Genomic DNA, 22,757 nt, shown 5'->3' on the forward strand with positions numbered 1-22,757 from the left:
GCTTTTCAAGAGATTTTTTGTTATTGTGCAATTCTGGTAACATCTGGACATCAGTCTGACTCTTGACATTTGTCACTGATTCACTGAATCGGAGAAAAATATCCTCTGCACAGTGCACACAGTATATGAATAGAAAACGAGTTCTATTGTTTTATATAACTCATTCTCAATGAGTTGTTGAACCACAAAAAAGGTCACAGCCCTCCTAGAGATGTGTTTTGGTAGCAAAATTAATCAATAAAAAGTGACAACAATATGGGATTATTATTTGTTAATTATTTATTGAGCATACAAGTGAATACCCAAATAATTTTATATAAGCAAACATAGATAGAACCGAGTTTTGTAATAATACTTTAAGCTTTACATACATACACAGATAAAGTGACTATTCCATCTTTTTGGAATTAAATCTTCAAATCATATGTACATTCCTTTACATACTTCATATTGTTCATTCACAATAAACATGCTCTGTTTGGACTGCAGTGACACCAATCGGTCACTAAGTGGTGCTTGATCCCAGGGGATCCATTATAGTGGCTAAAGCGAATGAAGTGATGGGGGGCTTTATCCTTAGTTGAATGGGACAAAACAATACTATTTGCATGCAGATATGAATAAAATATACACTGACTACCGATTAACATATGACAATGTCTGATCAGATATAATGTGGCAGTTATCTGCCGGAACATATAGAGCCATCAGTGCGTGTAGAACTGGCAATGGTAAGAATTCAACATGAACATATGAAACAGCCCTTCCATGGCCATTATTTTCACTTCAGTGCTGTCATGACTGAGTTCTGCAGGCGTCGTTCATCATATCTGACCACTTTCTTCACCTTTAAGGAACTACAAAGCATCCACTAAAGGTGAGAGTACTCAGGGCCTGCTTGGCATGGACATACTTCTGCACTGAAGAACAGCCGGTGAGATTGCAAACATCTGAGATGCTTCATGCATCTCATAGCACCATGGTAGGAATGTGATGCACCAGGGAGACCGGGTGAGGAACCTGTGCCAGCTGAGGAGGTGGAGGTGGGGGCGAGTGGGTCTGGAGGCCCGCTACAGACCCTGTGTTGGCCGGCCGGTGCCTGGCGCTCTTTTGGTGCGCCCTCAGCCCTGCCAACTGGGAGTATGCGCTCTGGCAGACGTGGCACTTGTAGGGGCGCTCTCCTGTGTGGAGGCGCACATGGTTACGGAGAGTGGATGACTGGCTGAAGCGGCGGTTGCAGAAACGGCAGACGAAGGGCTTGTCCAGTGTGTGTATACGCATGTGGGAGCGCAGGTTACTGCGGGAGTTGAAGCCGCGGTGGCAGATGACGCAGCGCATGCGGCTGGCTGCGGCGAGGGAGGCAGCAGTGGAGGTGTCGCACAGGTGGAAATCATCTGTGGGGAGAGGATAGAGCTCGGTCAGAGGACAGAAGCTAAAAAGATGGGTATACTTTAAAAAACAGATGCTAATGGAGTTTTAACTAAAAGCTGTTGGGCTGTGATAAAGATCAGTCAGGCAAAGGCCTATAGCCACTGAATTACTCACCATTTTTAGTCTTAGTTTTCTGCTGTTCATCCTCTATACCAGGGACTCCCGGGATACCCAGGAAGGTGTTGTGTGAATTCCCATACCACACAAGCAGTTCTTGGTCTGGGGGTATTGTCTGTTAATGGAAAAAAACAGATTTATTTAAAACACTTATATACACTCATAAAAGAACTTATTTATGCACACACACACACACTTAGCCTATATAAAACTCTATTTAGATATTTAAATAAAATTAAAAACTCGATCATGTTGAAATTATGAAAAAATAATTTTAGTTGAAATCTAAGATGGAAAAATATTGCACAGTGTAAGAACATCAACGCACAGAAATGATTATTATAAACAAATATTATTTAGTGTACCATTTAGAGTAACATTTCAAATTATGAAAAAAAAGTATTAAACGAACCTCAACTGCTTTGTAAAATATGCTGCTGCCGATCTGCACAACCTCCAGGTTCTGCTCTTGCTCATTGCGCGCGCATTTGATGTAAGTCATCCAGCTGCGATGATCCTCTTGACTGGCATCGATAAAATAGCGCACCGTGCCATCTTCATTGAAAACCTGAGAACAAGAAAAAACGCTTGCCATCAGTCTCTGACTTGGGATATTTTAGTAGAATGAATTCCAAATAAACGAGCCCATCCATTTGACACCTGTTGAACGCTGCCTACCTCCCACATGAGATTGTTGTTCTTGAAGAGATCCACATGCTCGGGTGAAATGACCCTGCCTGTGAAGGGTCCCATCTCGGTGCCAGCTTTTATCCAGGTTTTGGAGAAGATGCCAAGTCCTTCTCCAGGGATCGAGCTCTGCGCAATGATGACTTCACTTGGCAGCACTAAGCTGGAGAGTTTCTGGACCTCTAAAGATAGAAAGCGGCAAATAAATTAGAAAGTTAATTTTGAACATTTAGATTAGATTTCTAATAAAAACTAGGACGCTTATAATTAAACAACACTTGAATTGCAATGACGCAACCTGTTTGCTGTTTGCAAAAGAATAATTTTAAAAGAAATATGGCTGTAAATGTATAGCCTATACAAAATGTTTTTTTTTAAATATTATATTTATATTCTTTTCTTCTTTTTTTTTTAATCGTTTGTTAAACTGTATTAGGCTATAGGCCAATATAAAGGAATGCGCAATCATTCAAATGCGGCTCTCAGGCGAGACTCAAATAAATGTCAAACACGTCTTTACGTCTAAGAATTCAGCAATTTTCCACGCTTTAAATGTGACGAGGCTATATATTCATAGGCAAGAAACAACTTATTCCGTATTCATTATCCTTTCAGAAACTTTGTAGCACTAAATGTGCGCTGAAAGAAATGAGAACCTTCTTTAAATGGCCCAGGAATTTCTGACAAAACGGAGAAAAGGAGATTAGCTGCTTGACATGGTGTGAATAGCGGTAGAATCAGCTTTCACGGCATATTAACAGCGGGACGGATAACTTTAAATGCGCCTGAGAGGAGAGAAAAGTGTCAAAGCGGGGGTGTGGAGAGACTGTCCCGAGCTGATGAATGACGGGGGCTTTCTCTGTCTAACGTCCTGGCTTCACTGGCAACATTCTCAGGTCAAGCACAACGTTCCTCTCATGATTTTAATAGCATTATTTAAATGAGTTTCAATTTGCCAGTAAGTGACTTATAAGTATCGTGACAATAAGTAACTATTTTATGATATAGCTAAATGCATTTAGAAAAAAAAATAATTCCCCTACATTTGTTTTACTTCTAACCAAGTGCGAATTATTTAATGACTTCCAAGGGGTCGAAGGAATTTCTGCAAAACTTTCAAATGCGAAACACAAATTGTCTGTAGCCGAACTGTTAAATCTCATATAGACGTTTTAAACAAAACAGTAAAATCATTATTTCCTTGAAATGTGTAAATAATTTATAGTAAAGTAATACAAAATGACAGTAGCCTAGCTACTTATTTTTTGCCGATATGTCCCAGAACATGAGCATCTTAAACTAACCTAAATTAAATATGCAGGTGAGCTTGACTTCTGTTCTCAAGCGTCTATTTTATAACTTTTAAGACTAAACTTGTGTTGTTGTTATATTATAATGTATGCCTTTGAACTGTAAAAAAATAGTATAGCCTACTTTTAAGACCCTCCATTTCGCATCCTGGAATAGCTACGCCAGACTGATATCGTGTATTATCGCACTGTGATGCACTTGAACTGTTTAATCCAATTAGTTTTTTTTCCTATTTAATAGTCATAAACCACCAAATTAAGCATTTTTATGCATAACTTTGTTATGCCTATTTCAAGCACGTTATCATTAGTTGAAATAGCCTATGACATAAAACTTCACATAATTTCACACAAGATCTAGTTTGAAATAAAAACAAGATATAAAAACTGCTTTACAACTAAATCCTCTAGGCTATGACGAATCCATAATCAACGAATAAAGTGAAATGTTGCGGACTCACCTCCGGAGAATGACTGCGCCAGGACCTCGGCAGTGAAGGCTGTTTTGGGGCTGACAGTGCTGGTCTTCTCCTCGAACAGGTGTTCCCCCAGCACGTTCCTCCAGCGGCCGTACAGGAAACTGTGCAGGATGTCTGAAGTGATGATGTCGGACAGGGCCAGAGACTGCTGCTTAAATCCAGCCTTCAGAACCAAAGCATCTGCAGGCAACACTGAACCCATCATGAGCCAAATGCGAAACCCTTAACTAATGTTCCCTGCGATTAAAAAACCCGAAAACACCCCCTTGCTGTTAAAATTAAGACCGAGTGTCTATGTTATAAAAGGCGAATGCAATCGATGAATCAGTCTGAGGCCAACGAAATGTGAATATGCTCTCTTCTTGCTAAGTGTCGAATATGTTTCGTCTTTCCAAGGTCCCGGTGGGCTTTATATGCGTCAGGTCTGACCCACGGTAATTAGTTATTAATGACCCTCCCCTTGTGTTCTTTAGACTTGTTCAACCAGAGGGAAAAAAACGCCACACTCTTTATTGAGTGGCTACTCCTTAGGGGGTGGGGGGAAGAAGTGGGAGCGATGTGTGTGTGTGTTGATGTTCAGGATCCAACAACCGCGTTTTGGCTAAAATAACAAGCCTGGTCTCAACACTGTGAGCTCCGCTCCAGCTGTTTGCTTCTGAGAGATGAACATGAGATGAACACTTTTGGGCATGGACAACCTAAAAGCAAACTTGACTCTCAGCATAATAAGTTCGCTGAATTACCTCGTTAGAGAAACTGACAATATCAAGGTTATATCAGTCTTTTAAATTGCGATTTAAACTGTAGGCTAAAACAAGACAACGAGAACAAAGGCATAAACATAACTAGTGGCTTTTGTCTCTTATTTGCCCATATATTTTCTTTATGATTGATACCGAATTAAAAATGCCCAAGTTGTTTTCTCAATTTTGGGCCACAGCATTCATCATTAGATCAATAATTATATTAAATATTTATGCATAAATATTTAAAATAAAATAAAAATATCGTAGGCCTACAATAATAATTTGAAATGAATGCGTAATTTCCAATCTAATGCACATTTAGCTGAAAAACACAACAAAAATCGCGTTTCTGTTCTTCTCTATTAATGTTAAATGTACAGAACTCTGTAATCATATCGAAATTACATTCGCATAAACCAACTGAATAGTTTTTAATGATGTGCTTTGGAGTACGAAAATATGCAAAGCCGTCTGGGTCAAGTATATCTTTTATTCAATCTTTTTCAGGCCGAAGTAATTTAATATTCATGGATGTTAATTTAAAGTCTTTTAGTATTGTGTGAGGTGTATATGAGTTTTTTTTCTGAATAGCCTCTTGCCTTTCCCCCTCTTTCTCCAGGGTTGATGGACTGAGACAAAATGGGCAGTTTCCCCCCTTTCCAACAGGGAGGACATCTTTATTCCTTCCCCGGCTTGCGGGTTTCCTATTCAGCTCTCTTCAAAATAATGCCGGCTGAATGAAAAGTGCTGCAAATCAATCTTTCATGGTGTTTTTGAGGGCAATTTGACATCCATGCACTCTTCTTTTCTTTGAGATAAGTACAAGGGGAAAAATCTGGACAAGGATGGGGTCTGGCGAGTGGGGAACTTCCAAAGAGAGATGCGAGGAGAGCGCTGAGGAGAATATAGGTGAGTGATAGGGCAAGAAAAAAGATTAGGACTCAACAGCTGCTTTTGGGGGGATAACCCCCCTCCTGGCTTTTCTTTTTCTTCAGGGGTTTCACCCTCCCTGTTGAATTGGATTTGCACAAGTACAGATTGATTTGTTTTTATTGCACTATTATTGGTTTCATAAATAAGGGCAAACGTAACCTGCATGGGGTGAGAGATGCAGTCTTTTTTTCTCGTTTGGAAAAAAGACTGGGGTGTTACAATTAACGTTGGAGAAAAAAGTTCAAAGAAGTATAGAGATAAGTATTTTAAATTGAGGCAAATTAAGAGGGATAAAATGTGATGGAATCGAGGGATACAATTCAACAAGGCTGATCACGAGTCAAGAATTTTTAAACAATATTATCGTCACAAGAAATATGGCTGTCAGGCTATTTGAACTCTCCTTTGCATGTATCGATTATTGATTGCGGTTCCGACTGTATAGTGATCAACATGCATTTTTAGATGTCGATTCGGGACAGTCTCCTCTTAGTAATTTTAAGCTTCAATTGTGAAGAAAAAAATATTCCTTAGATTGAAAAAAAAAAAAAACATGTAACTGACTAATGTAAAAAGAAAAAAACTGCGTTTCAAGTGGCGACAGACCTTGTAGAGCATGCAATGGTAATTAATAGACGGCAAATCCGTATTCCATGAAATAATCACATGCAAAAGACGGCGTGGAAATAATTGTGATTTCAATAACAGGGTGATAAAGAAACTTGCTACAGCGCGTAATGCCTTTGCATTCATGGCCTTCGTCTGTCCCGCGCGTCTCGGTTGCACAAAGCTGCAAGCTGTTCCGCGGTGCTTTTATCACAACAGAAAGGAGACAAAAATCCCACAATAATGGAGATTTGCAAATGTTTTTCTATTGATTTGACTCAATGAACACTGGATTTTTAGGGCTACGAAAAAGAGAGGACCTGGGCTAGAAAGCTGAATTGGGAGTGTGGAGGAGAGAAATGGTTTTTATATGGCTGGATAAAATTTAATTAGCGTAGTACAGCCCTTGAAGGACAATAGAGGACTCAATATGTACCCAATCTGAATCTCATTGGGGATCCAGACCGCAGAAAGTCAAAAGAATTGGAGAGAGAAAAGCAAGCTTTAAGGAGCTAGGCAGACGGCAGGTGACTGGCACGCGTAAAAACAAGAGGGACACTTTTGGCACACGGCTGATTATTTGAAAGAGAGAGAAGACAAAACAAAAATAGAGGTTTCTTCAGGTTTGGCCCACTTAGAACAGCTGAGACTAACGAGTGAATAGAGCACAGAGACTAGAGGGGGACTAGAGAGCAAACAGAAAACGCGAAAAAGCCGAGTCACATCACACAAGTGCTTATGGGAATGCGCCCAAATGGTGGAAGGAAACCGTGGCCAAGAGCAGACAGCAATATCACGCGAGTATTATGCATATTCATCGTCTGTGTTCGTACAGTGCAAATCAAAGCTCTTACTAAGCAATGGATATTGCAGGAGCACGTGCGCAATTTCCATGGAGAGATTTAAGGGACCAAAGCATCTGGCGCGTTGTCGCTAATGTGGATTGACACTTGGATGAAGAGTAACATGTTTGTGTTTTATCTAAGACATTATTAAACAGTAATAATGCTGCTTGTCTTTTGGTCACCGAATAGCTTCATATTTCATGAGTAAATAAATTACTAGAGAGAGTAAAATATGTGTTGTCTGTTTCACGATCCCATAAAAATTTACAGACAAATTGACAAGGAAAGAAAAAAAGTATGTCCCTTTAAAATTGCATACATGAATTGAGAGAGTGCGCTGCCAATATTATTCTTACCGTTTAGTTAAAGTTAACATGTATGTCGTCGACTAGTGCAGATTTTAGAATGACTCAATTAGTCGTTTGGTGTTAAAATAATTAGGAATTAATTACTCAACACCATTATTCTCAAACGTTAATGTAATCGACACAATTTGAATATTATCCATTTTTTTAAACAAATAGATGTAAAAAGATTATCATTTATAGAGTTAGCTATACATTCAAATAAGATTTTTTTTTTAGATAGTTACTAAATGTAACAACATGATAGGCAGATTTCATGCTGGGTAACAGAGTTCCACAGGTTACAGACAGATGGCAGAAATGCTACTTTATTATAAATATTACATATAGTGAAATAATAATATTAATTATTACAGTCAAATATTGCCAGGTGAGCAGCAGAAACTTTAACCTCTGCTTTGTGTCTTATGATTTCTTGACCTAAAGATTACCCTTTAGCTGTAAGCTGCAAAATGTATAAATTCATATTTTACAGAGGATACATTTAAGACAGATCAATGAGAAACAAATTCTTCCATTTTTCCAAATGAAAACAGATAACGCTGGTTTAATAGCTTTCAACTAATTAACACTGACAAAATAATTAACAAGCTTTCCATGGTATTTTCTCCATCGATCAGCCAATCAGCATGCTCTGAATGCTCACAAACAGTTGTTGCTGTTAATGATAGCAGTTTCTTTCAGCTTCAGTAACTGTATTATTTGTCGACTGATCTCTCTGTTCAATACAGATTGATTATTCTATAAAGTGGAATGAGTGCTGTATAGGGGCATTTGCCCTGGTATTATCTTTTCTCTAAAGTAGATTACAAAATATAAACAATCAATAAAGTGAGGATTCTTCTGAGTACATTTTAAAAGCTAATTGATAATGAAAATAAAGCATGGAATGATCTATAATGGACCAGAATTTGAAAACAGCTGCTGACAGAGTCAGTGGGAGATAGAGACAGGTCTCCCGGTGGGTGAGACCACAATATGCACCAACAGCGGATTTGGCAAATCAGCGCGACACAGTTCATAGCAAGAGGGATCCCAGGAGCAACCAAATAACCATTGTTATAAGAGCATTAAACCTGCTGAAGATGAAAAATCAAAATGGAGAAAAAAATCAGTAAAAGCTATACCATAAAGTAGGATTTTATTTTTTGATTAACTTGTTTATCATTCATATGATTCCTTATACATGTAGCTCCGCTAAATTTAAGATAATAAAGCAAATTTTGGGACTCAAGAACATTGCTTCGGTTTCGGTCACCAAAACATTAAGACAATTTTCCCTTTCTGTTTATGGTAATTATTAATTCACTACTGATTAATTAATCACAGCAAAACGTTTTAATGTTCATTTGAATAGTTTTAAAAGAGGATAGTCCAGCCAAACTTTAAATTCTGTTATCATTTACTCACCATCATTCCTGTATGACTCGCTTTCACCAGCTGAACACAAGATATTTTGAAGCCAATTCTGGAGCCATTTTTAGTGGCCATTGACTTCCTTGTGTTGCACAAAAGAAAGTCATTCATTCAGGTATGGGATGACGAAATGATGACAATTTTCATTTTTGGGTCAACTATCACTTTAAAAAATATCCACTTAACAGCTGAATGGTAAGAAAGGGGTCCCAAACATTAATAATAAACATTGAGCCCCCTGTACTTCACAATTCAAAGGGACCCATTTGATACAATGTTCAGCAACCTGTTACAGTTACAAAACTCAAGGTGAGAGTACAAGGATAAGCAGCAGTATAGACCGAACACATCCGAAACATGAAGATGTGATGGCAATAAAACACGACCCACATCATTCATGCAGATAAGTGATGGCAACAGCAGGGAATTTCCTTTGAGAGATAAGTGCATTAAAAGAGAAGGTAAATGCTTGTAAAAACTAAATATGGCTTTAAACTGATGCCTGCATTTACATAATTCACCTATCATTTTGCAAAAAGGTAGAAAAAGGCATACCTCTCTTGGGCATTGTAGTCATTAGAGTGATCTTGACATTTCACTGGAAAAAATGTCACTGCATCAAACGATCTCAAAACAAAAGACCTCTTAGTCCACACAATAGTCCACTTACAGCTTTTCCTAAAGTTTTTTTTTTTTTTTTTTTTCACCCAGCACACATCAGCTTTGTGACTAATGCATTTTAGAAATAAGACTGAATGTGGTAGATAGAGGTCTATTATGGTCAAGGGGAAAGAAAGAAAAAAGTAAAAGCAAAAACCTCTTCTCCCACTAGAGCCTAAATTTTTAATCAGTGGTTATCTATCTAAAGGTCAGAGAAATAAATGCAGGCTCATCAGTATTTACCCTTCCACTTAAGAAGATATTTCCTGAAATAATCCATCTGCTTTTATTACAGTGTGGCACCACTCTCCCTACTTTCACAATTCAATTAAGGGACACCTTCTGGGTCATTACCCAATAATTACTCATTTGCTACTGATGCCAAATGTGCTTTTGGCAATGGGCTCTGTGTGTCTATTACTGCAGAGCGTGTACAGTACAGCTGCCCCGGCAATTCCCATGCTGACACCCTCATAACACGGCCTTTCACTCAGCTTCCTGTCTCAAACTTTTCAAATGGCTACTTAGCGCTCATGCATAGGACATCAATTTTAAGTTGTTGTCATCTGACGTGTAATTACTGGTAAAGACTTGATGGCTGACATCATCGTGAGTCTGACCACAGATGTGGTAGAAGGAGATGTATTGCACACAATAGGCTAGTAGGCACTAAGCTAGGTTTGATACATTGCTTATAGCTACAATATTAAACATATTAAAAAAAAACATATTAAAAAGACTACAAAAGGGGGTTTTCACAACATAAATGAATTATTTTAGGTTAAGTATTCAGTGAGCATTTCTTAATTAAACAAATTGTTTGTTTGTTTTTTATCAGTGTGAACATCATTTTCATAATACAAAGAACCTTTTCTCTTCTTTATTTTCCAGAGTGTGGCACTTGTAGCTATATAAAAAAAAGAAATCCTATTTGTGTTGCAAACCAAATTCAAAAACAATGTACTTTTTGGTTTTGACTTTACTTCATTTTCCCCTCAAAAAGTTGTTTATAATGTTAAAAGACCTTTTCTTCTGTTCAGATTTATTATGCAGACACATCGGTAACACTTTATAATAACTACACGCTAATAATCATTAGTTAAGCATGAGTAAACCATTAATTCATTATTCATAAAGCATTAATAAGCAGTTCATAAATACAGCTATAAATGTTTTCTTTTTGATTTAAAAGCATATCTATAATTTGTTTAATAATTGTATTTTCATCCTTTATTAATGATCAATTTATCATTTCTAAATGAAGAATTGCATTTTTTATTAACCAGTTATTTAAGAGTTTTCAGTGGTTCATACGATTACTTAGAGCGAGTAAGTAAATGATCAATAAACTATTTAAATGTACATTCACACATCTTATTATTCAGACATATAGTGATGGTAGCTTAATGTGTTAATAAATGCTTTATTAACATTTATTAATGCTGTAATTAAGGGTTAATTTGGGTAGTTATAAAGCATTTAGTAGTGGTCAGTTAACTATGTTCGTGAGCTCATCTAAAGTGAGGACTAGTCATGCCTTGTAAATCATTTTTAAAGGCTGTTAAATATTTCTATGTTCTGTATCACTGCGTTGTGTTTGTTACTTTTTACTGTTTAGAAGATTGACGAGTCTTTAAATCACCTTTATAAATGCTTTACAAAGCCTGAATAGTCCTCACTTTAGATTAGGTCACAAAAATAGTTAACCACTACTAAATGCTTTATAACTACCTGTATTTACTACATTTACTTACACTTTCTAAGTGATCTTATGAATGACTGACAACTCTTAAACAACTGGTTTGTAAATAATGCTATACTTCATTTAGAAATTATTAATTGATCATTGACAAAGTATGAAAATACAATCATTAAATGCATTATAGATATGCTTATAAATCAAGAAAAAACATGTATAGCTGTATTTATAAACTGCATATTAATGTCTATTAATGTTTTATAAATGATGAATTAACTGTTTACTCATGCTTAACTAATGATTAATAGTGTGCAGTTATTATAAAGTGTTACCGAGACGGTAATAAACTATTCAAAGTTGAATCCACCTAAAACGCTATGGCACAATGAATTCATTGCATTGTTGTTTGGGCATCCTGACCTGGGGTACATTTCCTAAAAGCATAATTACCAACATAGTTTTGTGTTTTATTTTTAGTTTGGTGTTTCCTTAAACTGGATCCAATGATCATTTGCAAACAGTACAGAAAAGTTGTGTGGTTGAAAGTACAGCCATACTACAGAAGTCTTTGATACCAATCTTTCATTTGAAAGTCATGTTTCTAGTATCAGTAAAACCGCATTCTTCCTCTTATATGCTCTCATTGATGAATACGGAACAATTGCTTAATGTGTTCATGACATCAAGGCTAGATTATTGTAATGCTCTACTGTGTGGTTGCCCTGCATGCTTAATAAATAAACAATAGCGGTCCAAGACGTAGCTGCGCGAGTTCTTACTAGAATCAGGAAGTATGACCATATTAGCCCGGTTCTGTCAACCCTGCATTGGCTGCCTATTAAACATTGTATACATTTTAAAATATAGCTGATTACTTACAAAGCACTAAATGGTTTAGCTCACCAGTACTTGAGCAAGCTCTTAACGCATTATAGACCTTCACGTCTATTGCGATCTCGGAATTCCGGCCAGTTGATAATACCTAGAATTTCAAAATCGACTGCAGGCGGCACATCCTTTTCCTATTTAGCCCCAAAACTCTGGAACAATCTTCTGTCAGTTCAAATCTAGACTAAAAACATATCTCTTTGACCTAGCATACACATAACACAATAGACTTCCTTAATTCAAAATTAGGCTGCATAGTTTAGATCAGCCGGAACCAGGAACACGTCCCGTAAATTCTGATGTACTTGGTACATCATAAGAAGGATTGCGTCTACGCTAATATTAGTCTCTTTTTATCCCGAGGGACCCTCTATGGTGGACCTGCACCTGGACACATCCCAACTCATCCTTAAGTGCCTCATCGACACGATATCCATCGGGACTGATCCTCAACATCTCGTCTCCAAACCGCCATGATTACTTCGACTTCCAAACAGATGGAAATGGACAAATACTCTTACTGTTTTCAGCTCTCCAATTTGTCTTGTAATGCTGCCCGAATCACACTGTTCCTTCATTGGCCAGAGGAGAACTGGCCCCCGACTGAGCCTGGGTTCTCCCAAGGTTTTTTTTCTCCATTCAGTCACCTGATGGAGTTTTGGTTCCTTGCCACTGTTGCCTTGGCTTTTGGCTTGCTCAGTTGGGGACATTTAATATTCAACAATATTATTGATCTGTGTTGTATTATTTTCATGTTATCACTGTAAAGCTGCTTTGATAACATTAGCCTCTCTGTTTATCCCAAGGTTTACCGTAGTCCGCCAAATCCAGGCCATATCCAGATCTGATGAAGGACCTGGACACAAGGACAATGCAGTCCTGAAGTGTCAACTATTCTCTTCCCTGTAAAGGCCTCCTTCCCTTCCCTTTACCTCTGTACAGATAAAACGTTGTCAAAATAGTTCCGGTTCACATGGCTACTCGGAAGCGATAAATAATTCTGCGAATGAGCGGGCTGGATTGCATTAAGGGTTTTCTGTTTGAGTGGTATCGTTTAAGCGGCCCCTAAGTTAATAACTATGATCTTTGCAATGGAAGTGAATTGATCAAAACTAACTTTAGCTGGACAATAACTTTATTCTAGAAAGGCTGTGAAGCCAAATCAATATCTGTTACTTCAATTTCCTATTATCACTGTAAAGCAGATTTGAAACAGTCAATATTGTTAAAAGCACTATATAAATGAAGGTGACTTGACTTAATATAATATAATTAGATTCACTGATTTCTTTTTGCCGATATATGACTGATTTTAACAAACAACTATTCTAATACCGATATAACTTTTGTAATTAACATAGATTAATGTTTTATTTTGTCATGTTTTATTTGAAAAGTCTAAAAACGCTTGCCTATACTAGCTAGTGTATTGTTGAATCATCAAAATCATCTTCATTGAACATGGATTGGATCTATTTAACACTCCAACATGATTACTTAAATACAACTGAACAAATATGCATAATAAACAGTGCTTGTCAGGTAGGTCTAATAGTAGCCTAGTTTCCAGGTAGCTACACAAATTGAACAAAGTATTCAAATGTAAGATAACACTGCTATGGAAATGAAATATAGATTAATCCTTATTAAAGTTACAAACGTTATTTAGTCAAGAGCAATGAGGGATTTTATTTTTGTCTTTTGTTGTTTGATTAACATTAAAACAGACAGCAGTGCAGCAGGAATATTATGAGCTGTACAGGGGTGCGTTTCCCGTACAACGATGTAAATCGCTGCTTCACTACCATAGTACGATGCATCGTTGGAGAAATCAACTAGCTCGTCGCAACTGTTTCCCGAAACCCATTGTTGCAAAGTATCGTTCAACCACGTTGGTTTCGCACGTGGTGGAGTAATAACTACTTTTAATTAAACTGATTGAGATCCAATTAACGCTAGATTTGTTAATATAAATTACAGACATGTCATCTGAGGACTATTTCAAATTGTTATTTTGCTTTATCACCAGACTCAATATTTGGCTCGTTCTTACATAGTAGAGCACGTTCGCACATGTGCACTCTTCAAAATCAGTACTTTAAATCTTTTGACAAACTAAAAGACATAAATTACATTTGTACGTATGCTGAATAAAAGGCACCGGTTATACTGAATGTCAGCTTGCTTATTTTGTTCAAGATAAGGATTTATTACTTCCAAATGTCATGCAATATAGAAACGATGCTTCTAACCACAGGTCGAGAGCTGTCGTTCAAACCACACAACTTTGCGATGCTGTTTGCGGATGTTCGTTGGAACGATGACGTTGACGTTGGACACCGACTCATTGAACTATGCTGATAACGACGGAACTTGCGACCATAGTTGGCTAACGATGCTTTCGGGAAACGCACCCCTGATCTATTATACTAATATTGTATGATTTGAACCGGCGCTCCACAGACCGATCGGTGAATGACATCAAAGCGCGAGAGTGATCAGAGAGTAGACGGCTCCTTAAGCTTTTGAATCGGTCTTGCAGTACTTTGATGTCATAAAAGCGATCAGTCTGTGGAGCGCCGGTTTGAGTCAAACAAGCCTATTGTCACGGTTAGGGTTTTGTTCCTTGTTCCTGTTTCATGTATGCCATGTGTTCAAGTCATGTGATTCTGCCATGTGTCTTGTCATTTGTTAATCGTCTAATCATTGTTCACTGGTGTTCCTTGTCTTGTGATTAGTTTGTGTATAAGTCCTCATGTTTGCCTTGTTTCTTTGTCTAGTATTAAATGTTTCTTGTCCAGGTTTCCAGATGTTGTTCTTGTTTCTGTTTCATGCCTTTCCATGCCTTTGTTTTATGTTTGATTAGGTTTTGACGTAAAGTTGCACTTGGGTTCTCAACCAACTTGCCTCCAGTGGATTCACTCGTAACAGTACTAGACCAATTTATGGACTCAGCAATCTTTCTCCTCAGCCAAGGTAATCGCCCGATTGAAAGTTACATGGAAGAATTTTGTGAGCTCTGCCATGTGGTGGAATTTAATGATGAGGTCTTAAAGGACATGTTCCACTATGGGCTTACGTACATTTTGGAATACCTCATGCATGACAACATTCCTCAATTGACTTTAATACAGTATTGACCTTTCCCTTCGGATAAGCAGCTCATCCTTTACTGTTAGCTTTGTAGATGAGTCCCACGAGCTCACAAAATCCCCTCAACCTGAGCTTCACATCAGTCCTGCCGAGCCTGAGCTTCACGTCGGTCGTGCCGAGCCTGAGCTTCACGTCGGTCCTGCCGAGCCAGAGACAGTTCCGCGTCAGTCCTGCCAAGCCAGAGACTGGTCTGTGTCGGACCTGCCGAGCCAGAGACTGTTCCGTGTTTGTTCTGCCCAGCCAGAGACTGTTCACTTCATGCCTGCCCAGTGCCTGTGTCTTCGGACGAAATGGCCACCCCACCTGAGTCTGCTCTGGAAGATGCAGCGCTGATCACAGCTATTTTGTGTGTGTGGGCATATGTCACGGTTTGGGTTTTGTTCCTTGTTCCTGTTTCATGTATCATGTGGTCCCTTGTTCAAGTCATGTGATCCTGCCATGTGTCTTGTCATTTGTTAATTGTCTAATCATTGTTCACACGTGTTCCTTGTCTTGTAATTAGTCTATGTATTTAAGCCCTCATGTTTGCCTTGTGTCTTTGTCTAGTATTGAATGCTTCTTGTCCAGGTTTCCGGCCTTTATTTCTGTTTCATGCCTTGCCATTTTGTTTTCTGTTTGATTATGTTTTGAAGTAAAGTTGCATTTAGGTTCTCAACCAGCTTGCCTCCAGTGGATTCACTCATGACAAATATATAATACATGCATTTTATTTCTCAACTGTTTAGTGTATAACCAACAGTGTTTTACAGGCCAAGATGGATTTTGGTACAACTTTATGTGAATTTGTCTGTTCAAGCGCAAGAAGAAGTGAAAGAGAACTCAATTCAGTTTAAGCGCTGTCTGAGACAAGGCTTTCCCAGATAGCAAACTGACATTGAATCAACGTGGAAATATGACATCGAAACAACGTTGATCTGACATTGTTTTGCTCATCGAATTAACGTTGAACCAACGTCAGACGCGTCATTCTTTCAAAACTAACGGAAAATCAACTTGAAATCAACGCGTTGTTTCAACGTTATGAAAGCAAACCAATTTTCGATTTTCATTTAGCTTTTAAGAATGCCGCGTCTGACGTTGGTTCAACGTTAATTCGATGAGCAAAATCAACGTTGTTTCAATGTCATGAGAGACGTCATTTCCACGTTGATTCAATGTCAGTTTGCTGTCTGGGTTCTGGGCGTGCAAACACAACTTTTCACACAGCGAGTACCAAATGTTCTTGTGCTTGAATTTTTTTAAATTGGCAAGGCTTAAAAATGTGTGAAAAGGATAAACTTTTGTGACGATGCAGCACTGACCCAATGAGTGGACTTCATGCTCGCATCGGGGTGTTGCATTGTCGAGCCCTGCTATACTTTAATTGTTACAGGTTTTGTTTTGTTTTGGCAAGTTTAATTATTTAATTATATTTGTATTATGCAACTCAGTGCCTTCATGTAATTAATCAAAACTATATCATTAGTTTATAGGCACATGCATAATGCAATCACACCGCAACAATTTGACAACTAATGTTAATGTTTGGATACATAGTCACGACTAGAGTTACTTTCTCTGAACATCGTGAAGTGGTGTTTAAGCAGTAAGCTACATAATTGTTCTGTAAATGGACAATGGAGTGTTCAGGGAAACCTGTTTGAAATTATCATTATTTTTCACAATTCTGTTTGAAAAATGACACATTTCAGCTTTAAGTCTTTTTATATAATATTTAAAGAAAAATGGCAATTTTTCCAAACCCAAACAAATTTCCAAACCAAAACAAATTTGGAACATAAATTTGAACCTTAACTGCAAAAATAGTTACCCATGTTCATTTTAAATAGGTGTCTCCAGGGCATCCTCTTGGCATTCATTGGCATGTATTGCTTCATTCTACAAATTGCTGCCGGTTGTTATGCAAAGGTGAATATAAAAAGAGCGTTGAGTGCTCCTGTTCCAACACGGCCTGATAAAAGGCCAGTGACTCCTCTCGGCATTTTCCACTAACATCCATGAAAATCAGAGACAAAAACAGACAGTGGTCCCAGCCTGGAGGAGAAAGAGCATTTCAGGAACACCAGCAGCGTATACCACCCCCATCACGACCTATGTGCGGGGGTTGCATTTCAACAACAAGCAAAACAGAACCGATTCAGCAGGGGTTATAAAGGGAAAAATCCAGAAGTGACCCCTCCCACCCCCTTTTTTAGCTTGGCAGATTGTGCTTATTCATGAATCGGTTTCCCCTTTCTGCAAAAAGTCCCTCAAAGACCAGACAGCACCCTCTTCAACGGGCCAGGCTCGAAAAGAGTCGGCCAGAGATGTCCGGACATCAATTACATGTTTGTTCACTTTTGGATGACACACAGTTGACCCGGGGTGAACTTAATCTGAAAAGGCTGTAAAAAAAGCCTCCTCCTCCTGTTGGCCTTCTCCCAGTGCCAATAGACTACCCTCGGGCCATTAACCCATTGTCAACCAAATGCAACTTCTGCATTAATGAAGCCATTATGAGGTCTACAGTCAGAGAATGAGAGAAATAAAGACACCGACTATTCAATTCATAGAGTGGGCCTTGGCAAGAGGACATAATAAGAGACTCTCAATGAAGCAGGTTAGGGGTGCCACAAGAGAAGCGAGGCTGGGCGGACAGCTGTGTAAAGGAATGTCAAATGGATAAGTCGCAAAATCTGTCCGTTCACGAGGATACGGCTATGTGCGAAAGCGATCCGTTTGGAGGATTTGGCAGACGCTTTTATGCAAAAGCGCACTTTAGCAGTTCATGAGTTCCTGGGAATCAAACCCACGACCATGGCGTTGTTAGCACAATACGCTACCAGTTGAGCTACAGGAACAAAAGAAAACTTTATTATGCGTTTCGCATGACAACGATGAAAATAAACTATAGGAATAGAATGTTTAAAAAAAAGCCCTCTTCACTCCACGTTGAAGACTTTGCAGGATCACCCGTGCGAAACTAGAGCGCCCGAGTGGCACGGCAGTCTGACGAGGGCGGGTCCAGCATGGCGCTGGCTGCGTGCGGTATCGTAAAGACATTAATCACCTCCGCTAAAAGATCCGCTGACAGTGCCCAGACCGGCTGACTTCCAGCCATATTGGCCTGTTTCTTATGTTAATGCAAGGATGGGGCCCTCTAAAACCAGGTCTATTTGTCCTATTCACTTCCACACAGAAGGCACTTGACATTTCTATTGCTCGCCTTTTTTTCTTAACTATCATAGTTCGAGCTGCTGCCCATCCATCCATCCCTGCCCTCCAACACAAACACGGCCACCACCGCTCATTGCACACTCACTGCGACCAACGGCCCGTCCCTAAATGGTCAATGACTTTTAAATAGCAGGCAATAGAGTGTACGTGAATGGCAAATCAGCTAATTTGACTCTGTCATTCACTCATTCGAGTCCATCGCCTTGAAAACGGCTTTCATTTAAAGCCTGAAGCAATCTTCCAGATGATTGAGGGCTGTTATTATCAACCTCGAACAATTAATGTCACATTACTTTACATGCATTATCCCCTTCATTAAGCACTTTACGTAGGGAGCAAATGGTACTTTTAAAAGCCATATATACATGAGCGAAGAGAAAGAGAATGGAAGTCAGAGAGAGAGAGAAAGGGAGTGGGAGAGGGCGAAAGAGACAAAGACACACACACACACACACACACACACACAAACACGAACAGGCCACCCAGGTGTGCGTATAGTCTTCATTATGAAACTTAAAATTACTTCCTTTCCAATAGATGAACCGGGAAAATATTGAAGCTCTACAGGAAGAATTAACATCATAAAACCTTTTCAGTCACCTCAAGCTTTATGCTAGAAAAGTTATGTTGTGTTTTAAAATGCTATTTATACTGTAATAGGAAGACCCTGACTGCATAGTAAAGATCAATACACCGTACTACACATTATCATGAAAACAATTTAGAGAGTATATTATAAGCAATGCTGAAACATCAAGTCAGGTCAGAATCGTTTATACAGAGATAATCTCTGGTTTGTGTTCTGAAGAGTGATAGGAATTCGTGGGACGACCCTTATCGATATCAGCTTGTCAATACATTGAGTAAATTGGGTAGGTTTCGCTTGTACTGTCTAGTCAAGCTGGTAACCCACTGTGAGGGAAGAATAAGAAAAAAATACGATGCGAGACAGATTGAGAAAACGATTGGACTATATGCGAGTTAATCTGTTCGTATCTTTTAAGAAACTTAATACAAAAACAAATTCTGTATAGCTGTCGGACCAAAACACCAAATTGAAATTGTAATGATGAAGATGGAATGAAATGGCTATGTCAATATTTTCTATAACAGACTCTCAGTTGGTGCAGCAGTGTGTTCAGAATAAACGATTGACCCTCCAGCACCTTAATACTCATAGACTGAGGAGTATGATATGATGATATCTAAGCCATCCTCGTCTTTCAAATGGAGCAGTGGGTAATGAATCTTTGTGCATATTCAAAGCACTGACTTGACAATAAATGACTAATGACTAAATGAACATGCCAAAGATGCAATGTGCCAAATTGTGGATGGAGGAGTTGACAGAATTCTTCAGCCTACAAATAAATTCATATGGTTCCAGGTGTCAGCAAAACAATCATAGTTATCCCATCAAGGAATTGGCAGAGCACCTCTGAGTAGTGTAAAAAATCCAGGCTTGTTATGAAGCCTTAACATGGATTAATTGAATTGTATCAGATTATAAAATATAAAAGAATGTGTCAAAAAGAATGTTTGGACGATTACCTTTGAAATTCATCTCATTTTGGGAAAACAAACAAATAACATGTTGGCGAAATCTATGGGGTCATATTGAGTATGCTGGCCCATATTTGGTCATTGTTAATTGTAAACTGTTGCATTTTTTTGGTGTTAATTGATTGCACTGAAAAACAAAATGATGTAGAAACATTACAAAGAATCGCAAGAAACACATTGAAGTAAACGTGAAATTTTGATTTAGACTGACTATAATGATACTGCAAAATAATATGAAAAAAGTAATTTTTAGTTTATGCGAGAGAGTACATTTGAACAAAGCTTGCAAAAATATGTAAATAAGAGCTTTGAACGAAGACACTTGCTGTTCAGGAATGTCTACAGTAGATCCTCCCAAACGCAGGATTTCGTCTGTGTGAATAATCTCGTCTTTGAAGCCTGCCGTGTTTCCCTCATCACGACTTTAACATTTTTTGTCCTCAAACTGAGCTCAGTCTGAACTTAATCCAGTGGATACTTCACTGAACCTTCACAGACATTATGGCACGGTTTCTTGTTTCCCCCTCTCTCCCATGCAGTCTATTTACCTACAATAGGAAATAATTCAGGGCCTGGGGATTGTAGATGAAAAGATCAGTGCAAATAGACAGTGCTATCATATCGCACAATGGCGTACGTCACTCATGGGCTAACTTAAAGCCTCTCTCCATTTTTCTTAGGATGGTTAAGATCTCTTTCTCTGTTTTTCTCAACAGGACAAGCAGTGAGAGGAGTCAGAGAGTTGGCAAACTACCATGTTAGCCAGACGCTCCATTCTCCAACTGTTTGCCATTTCAAGGTCCTTTTTGCATTTTTTGCTGAAAGGACTCCAGCATGGCTGAGACTTAATGGATGGCCCGACAAATAAAAATCTCTGCATACCAACTGTCACTTTTTTTTCTTTTTTTTTTTTTTGTCATTGAGCGCTGAGCACACATTGCATACAATGTTTTTTATGAGGATTTAAATAAATTTAAAACACTGCTAAGTCAAAAATACCAGGGATTTATGGGTACTCCAGTGGAGGGCTTTTTAATGCATACTTACATTTCATGCTTTACTCATTATTTGTGTGTGCAGATAAATGGAGGCAAGGCACAAGATGTGTGAATTTGCAGGAATTTCATAAATGAAATGAATGAATTAAAGCAGTGGATTATTTTAAATAATTCAAACATCAAAACCTGCAAATACCAACATTCATTGTTGAGAAGCTTTATATTGTCATGCTTAATGAGTCATATTCAAAGAAAACATAATTCCCTGACATCCCTGAGAAGCTGAAAACACTGCTTTCCACCAGTCCATATCAATGTCTTAAAGCTTTAATTAGCCAGAGAATGCCAGCATTCAAACACTGAGTCATTACTATAGCTAAGGCAGCCCTTTCCTTTTAAAATGCACAGATATTGGTCTACAATTATAGGCATTGTTCACCCAAAAATGACCCTCATGTTGTTCCAAACACTTTGATTCATCTTTGGAACACAAATGAAGAAAAAATCTTTTTGATGAAATTTGAGATATTTCTGTCCCTCCATTGACAGCTACGCAACTACTTTGACACTTCAAAAATTAATGAAGAGATTGTAAATCCATATCTGGAGTGGTTTAGTCCAAAATTTTCTGAAGAGACTCGATCACTTTATTTGATGAACAGATTGAATGTAGGCTTTTATTCACATATAAACATTCATCATCTCACACATCAGTTGGGGTAAATGCAAAACATGCCCCTATAATAAAACATATATTTATACACTAATATGAATAAAAGAAACAAAAACACAAAACAGGTACGCTAAAACAAACGCTAAAAATAAGCTAAAACAACATTTTTTTTTCTTTGAAAAGATCTGTCTTGCATATATGAAGAAGCCTATAAGTGTAATTTCTAAACTTCTAAAATCTCTGTTCGAAATCTACAATTGCAGTCATTAGCGGAATTATTAACTTTGGCCTTGTTCACGTGAACACAAGTGTTTTTATAACTGGAGTTTTCCTCCTGCGTTTAAAATAAAAAATCTCATTCCCATGAAAACGCAAAAACATGCAATCAAGCACTGTCAAGAGCATGCCACACCAGAAAGCGGCGATATAACCTTAACTGTAAAGCCACGTTGGCCAATCAGAAGCCTAACAAAAAGTCATTACAGGTTCCGGTAGGCGGATAACGGCGCACAACCTGACTCCGCAAGGCAAAACCCCCAGTTTTACTGTCTACACGACAACACTGTAACCTGAAAATTTTCTGAAAATCCTCACGCTGGCAGGGGTTTTAAAAAATGTTTGGTTTCAGTGACCTGATACTGCGAACCGGATAAAAAAAGTCACGGTTACAAAAATACCCAACGCATTCTCATTCCAAAGGGTCCTCTAACTCAGTGTTTCCCAACCCTGTTCCTGGAGGCACACCAACACTACACATTTTCCAAATCTTCCTAATCGATCACACCTGAATCAACTTATCAACTCGTTAGAATAGACTCCAAGACCAGAAATATGGGTCAGAAAAGGGAGACATCCAAAATGTGCACTGTTGGTTTGCCTCAAGGAGCAGGGTTGGGAAACACTGCTCTAACTGACACTTTTGACCACGCTTCAACTTCCGACGCTTTAGGCACCCTTTAGCGTCAGTTAGAT

At 38.4% G+C, this 22,757-nt stretch overlaps 1 protein-coding gene across 1 annotated transcript; it reads right to left on the minus strand.

Annotated features, from left to right (window-relative positions):
- Positions 1–261: 261 nt before the first annotated feature.
- prdm12b (PR domain containing 12b) lies at positions 262–10,494 on the minus strand. Its single transcript, XM_039661708.2, has 5 exons — positions 4,007–10,494; positions 2,227–2,417; positions 1,961–2,116; positions 1,546–1,663; positions 262–1,394 (listed from the first exon to the last, which is right to left on the minus strand). The coding sequence occupies exons 1-5, from the start codon at positions 4,227–4,229 to the stop codon at positions 970–972; spliced, it is 1,113 nt and encodes a 370-aa protein (XP_039517642.1). The 5' UTR covers positions 4,230–10,494; the 3' UTR covers positions 262–969.
- Positions 10,495–22,757: the final 12,263 nt, after the last annotated feature.

This window comes from Pimephales promelas, chromosome 4 (genome assembly GCF_988280905.1).
Source record: "Pimephales promelas chromosome 4, fPimPro1.hap1.1, whole genome shotgun sequence".
Lineage (NCBI taxonomy): Eukaryota > Metazoa > Chordata > Actinopteri > Cypriniformes > Leuciscidae > Pimephales > Pimephales promelas.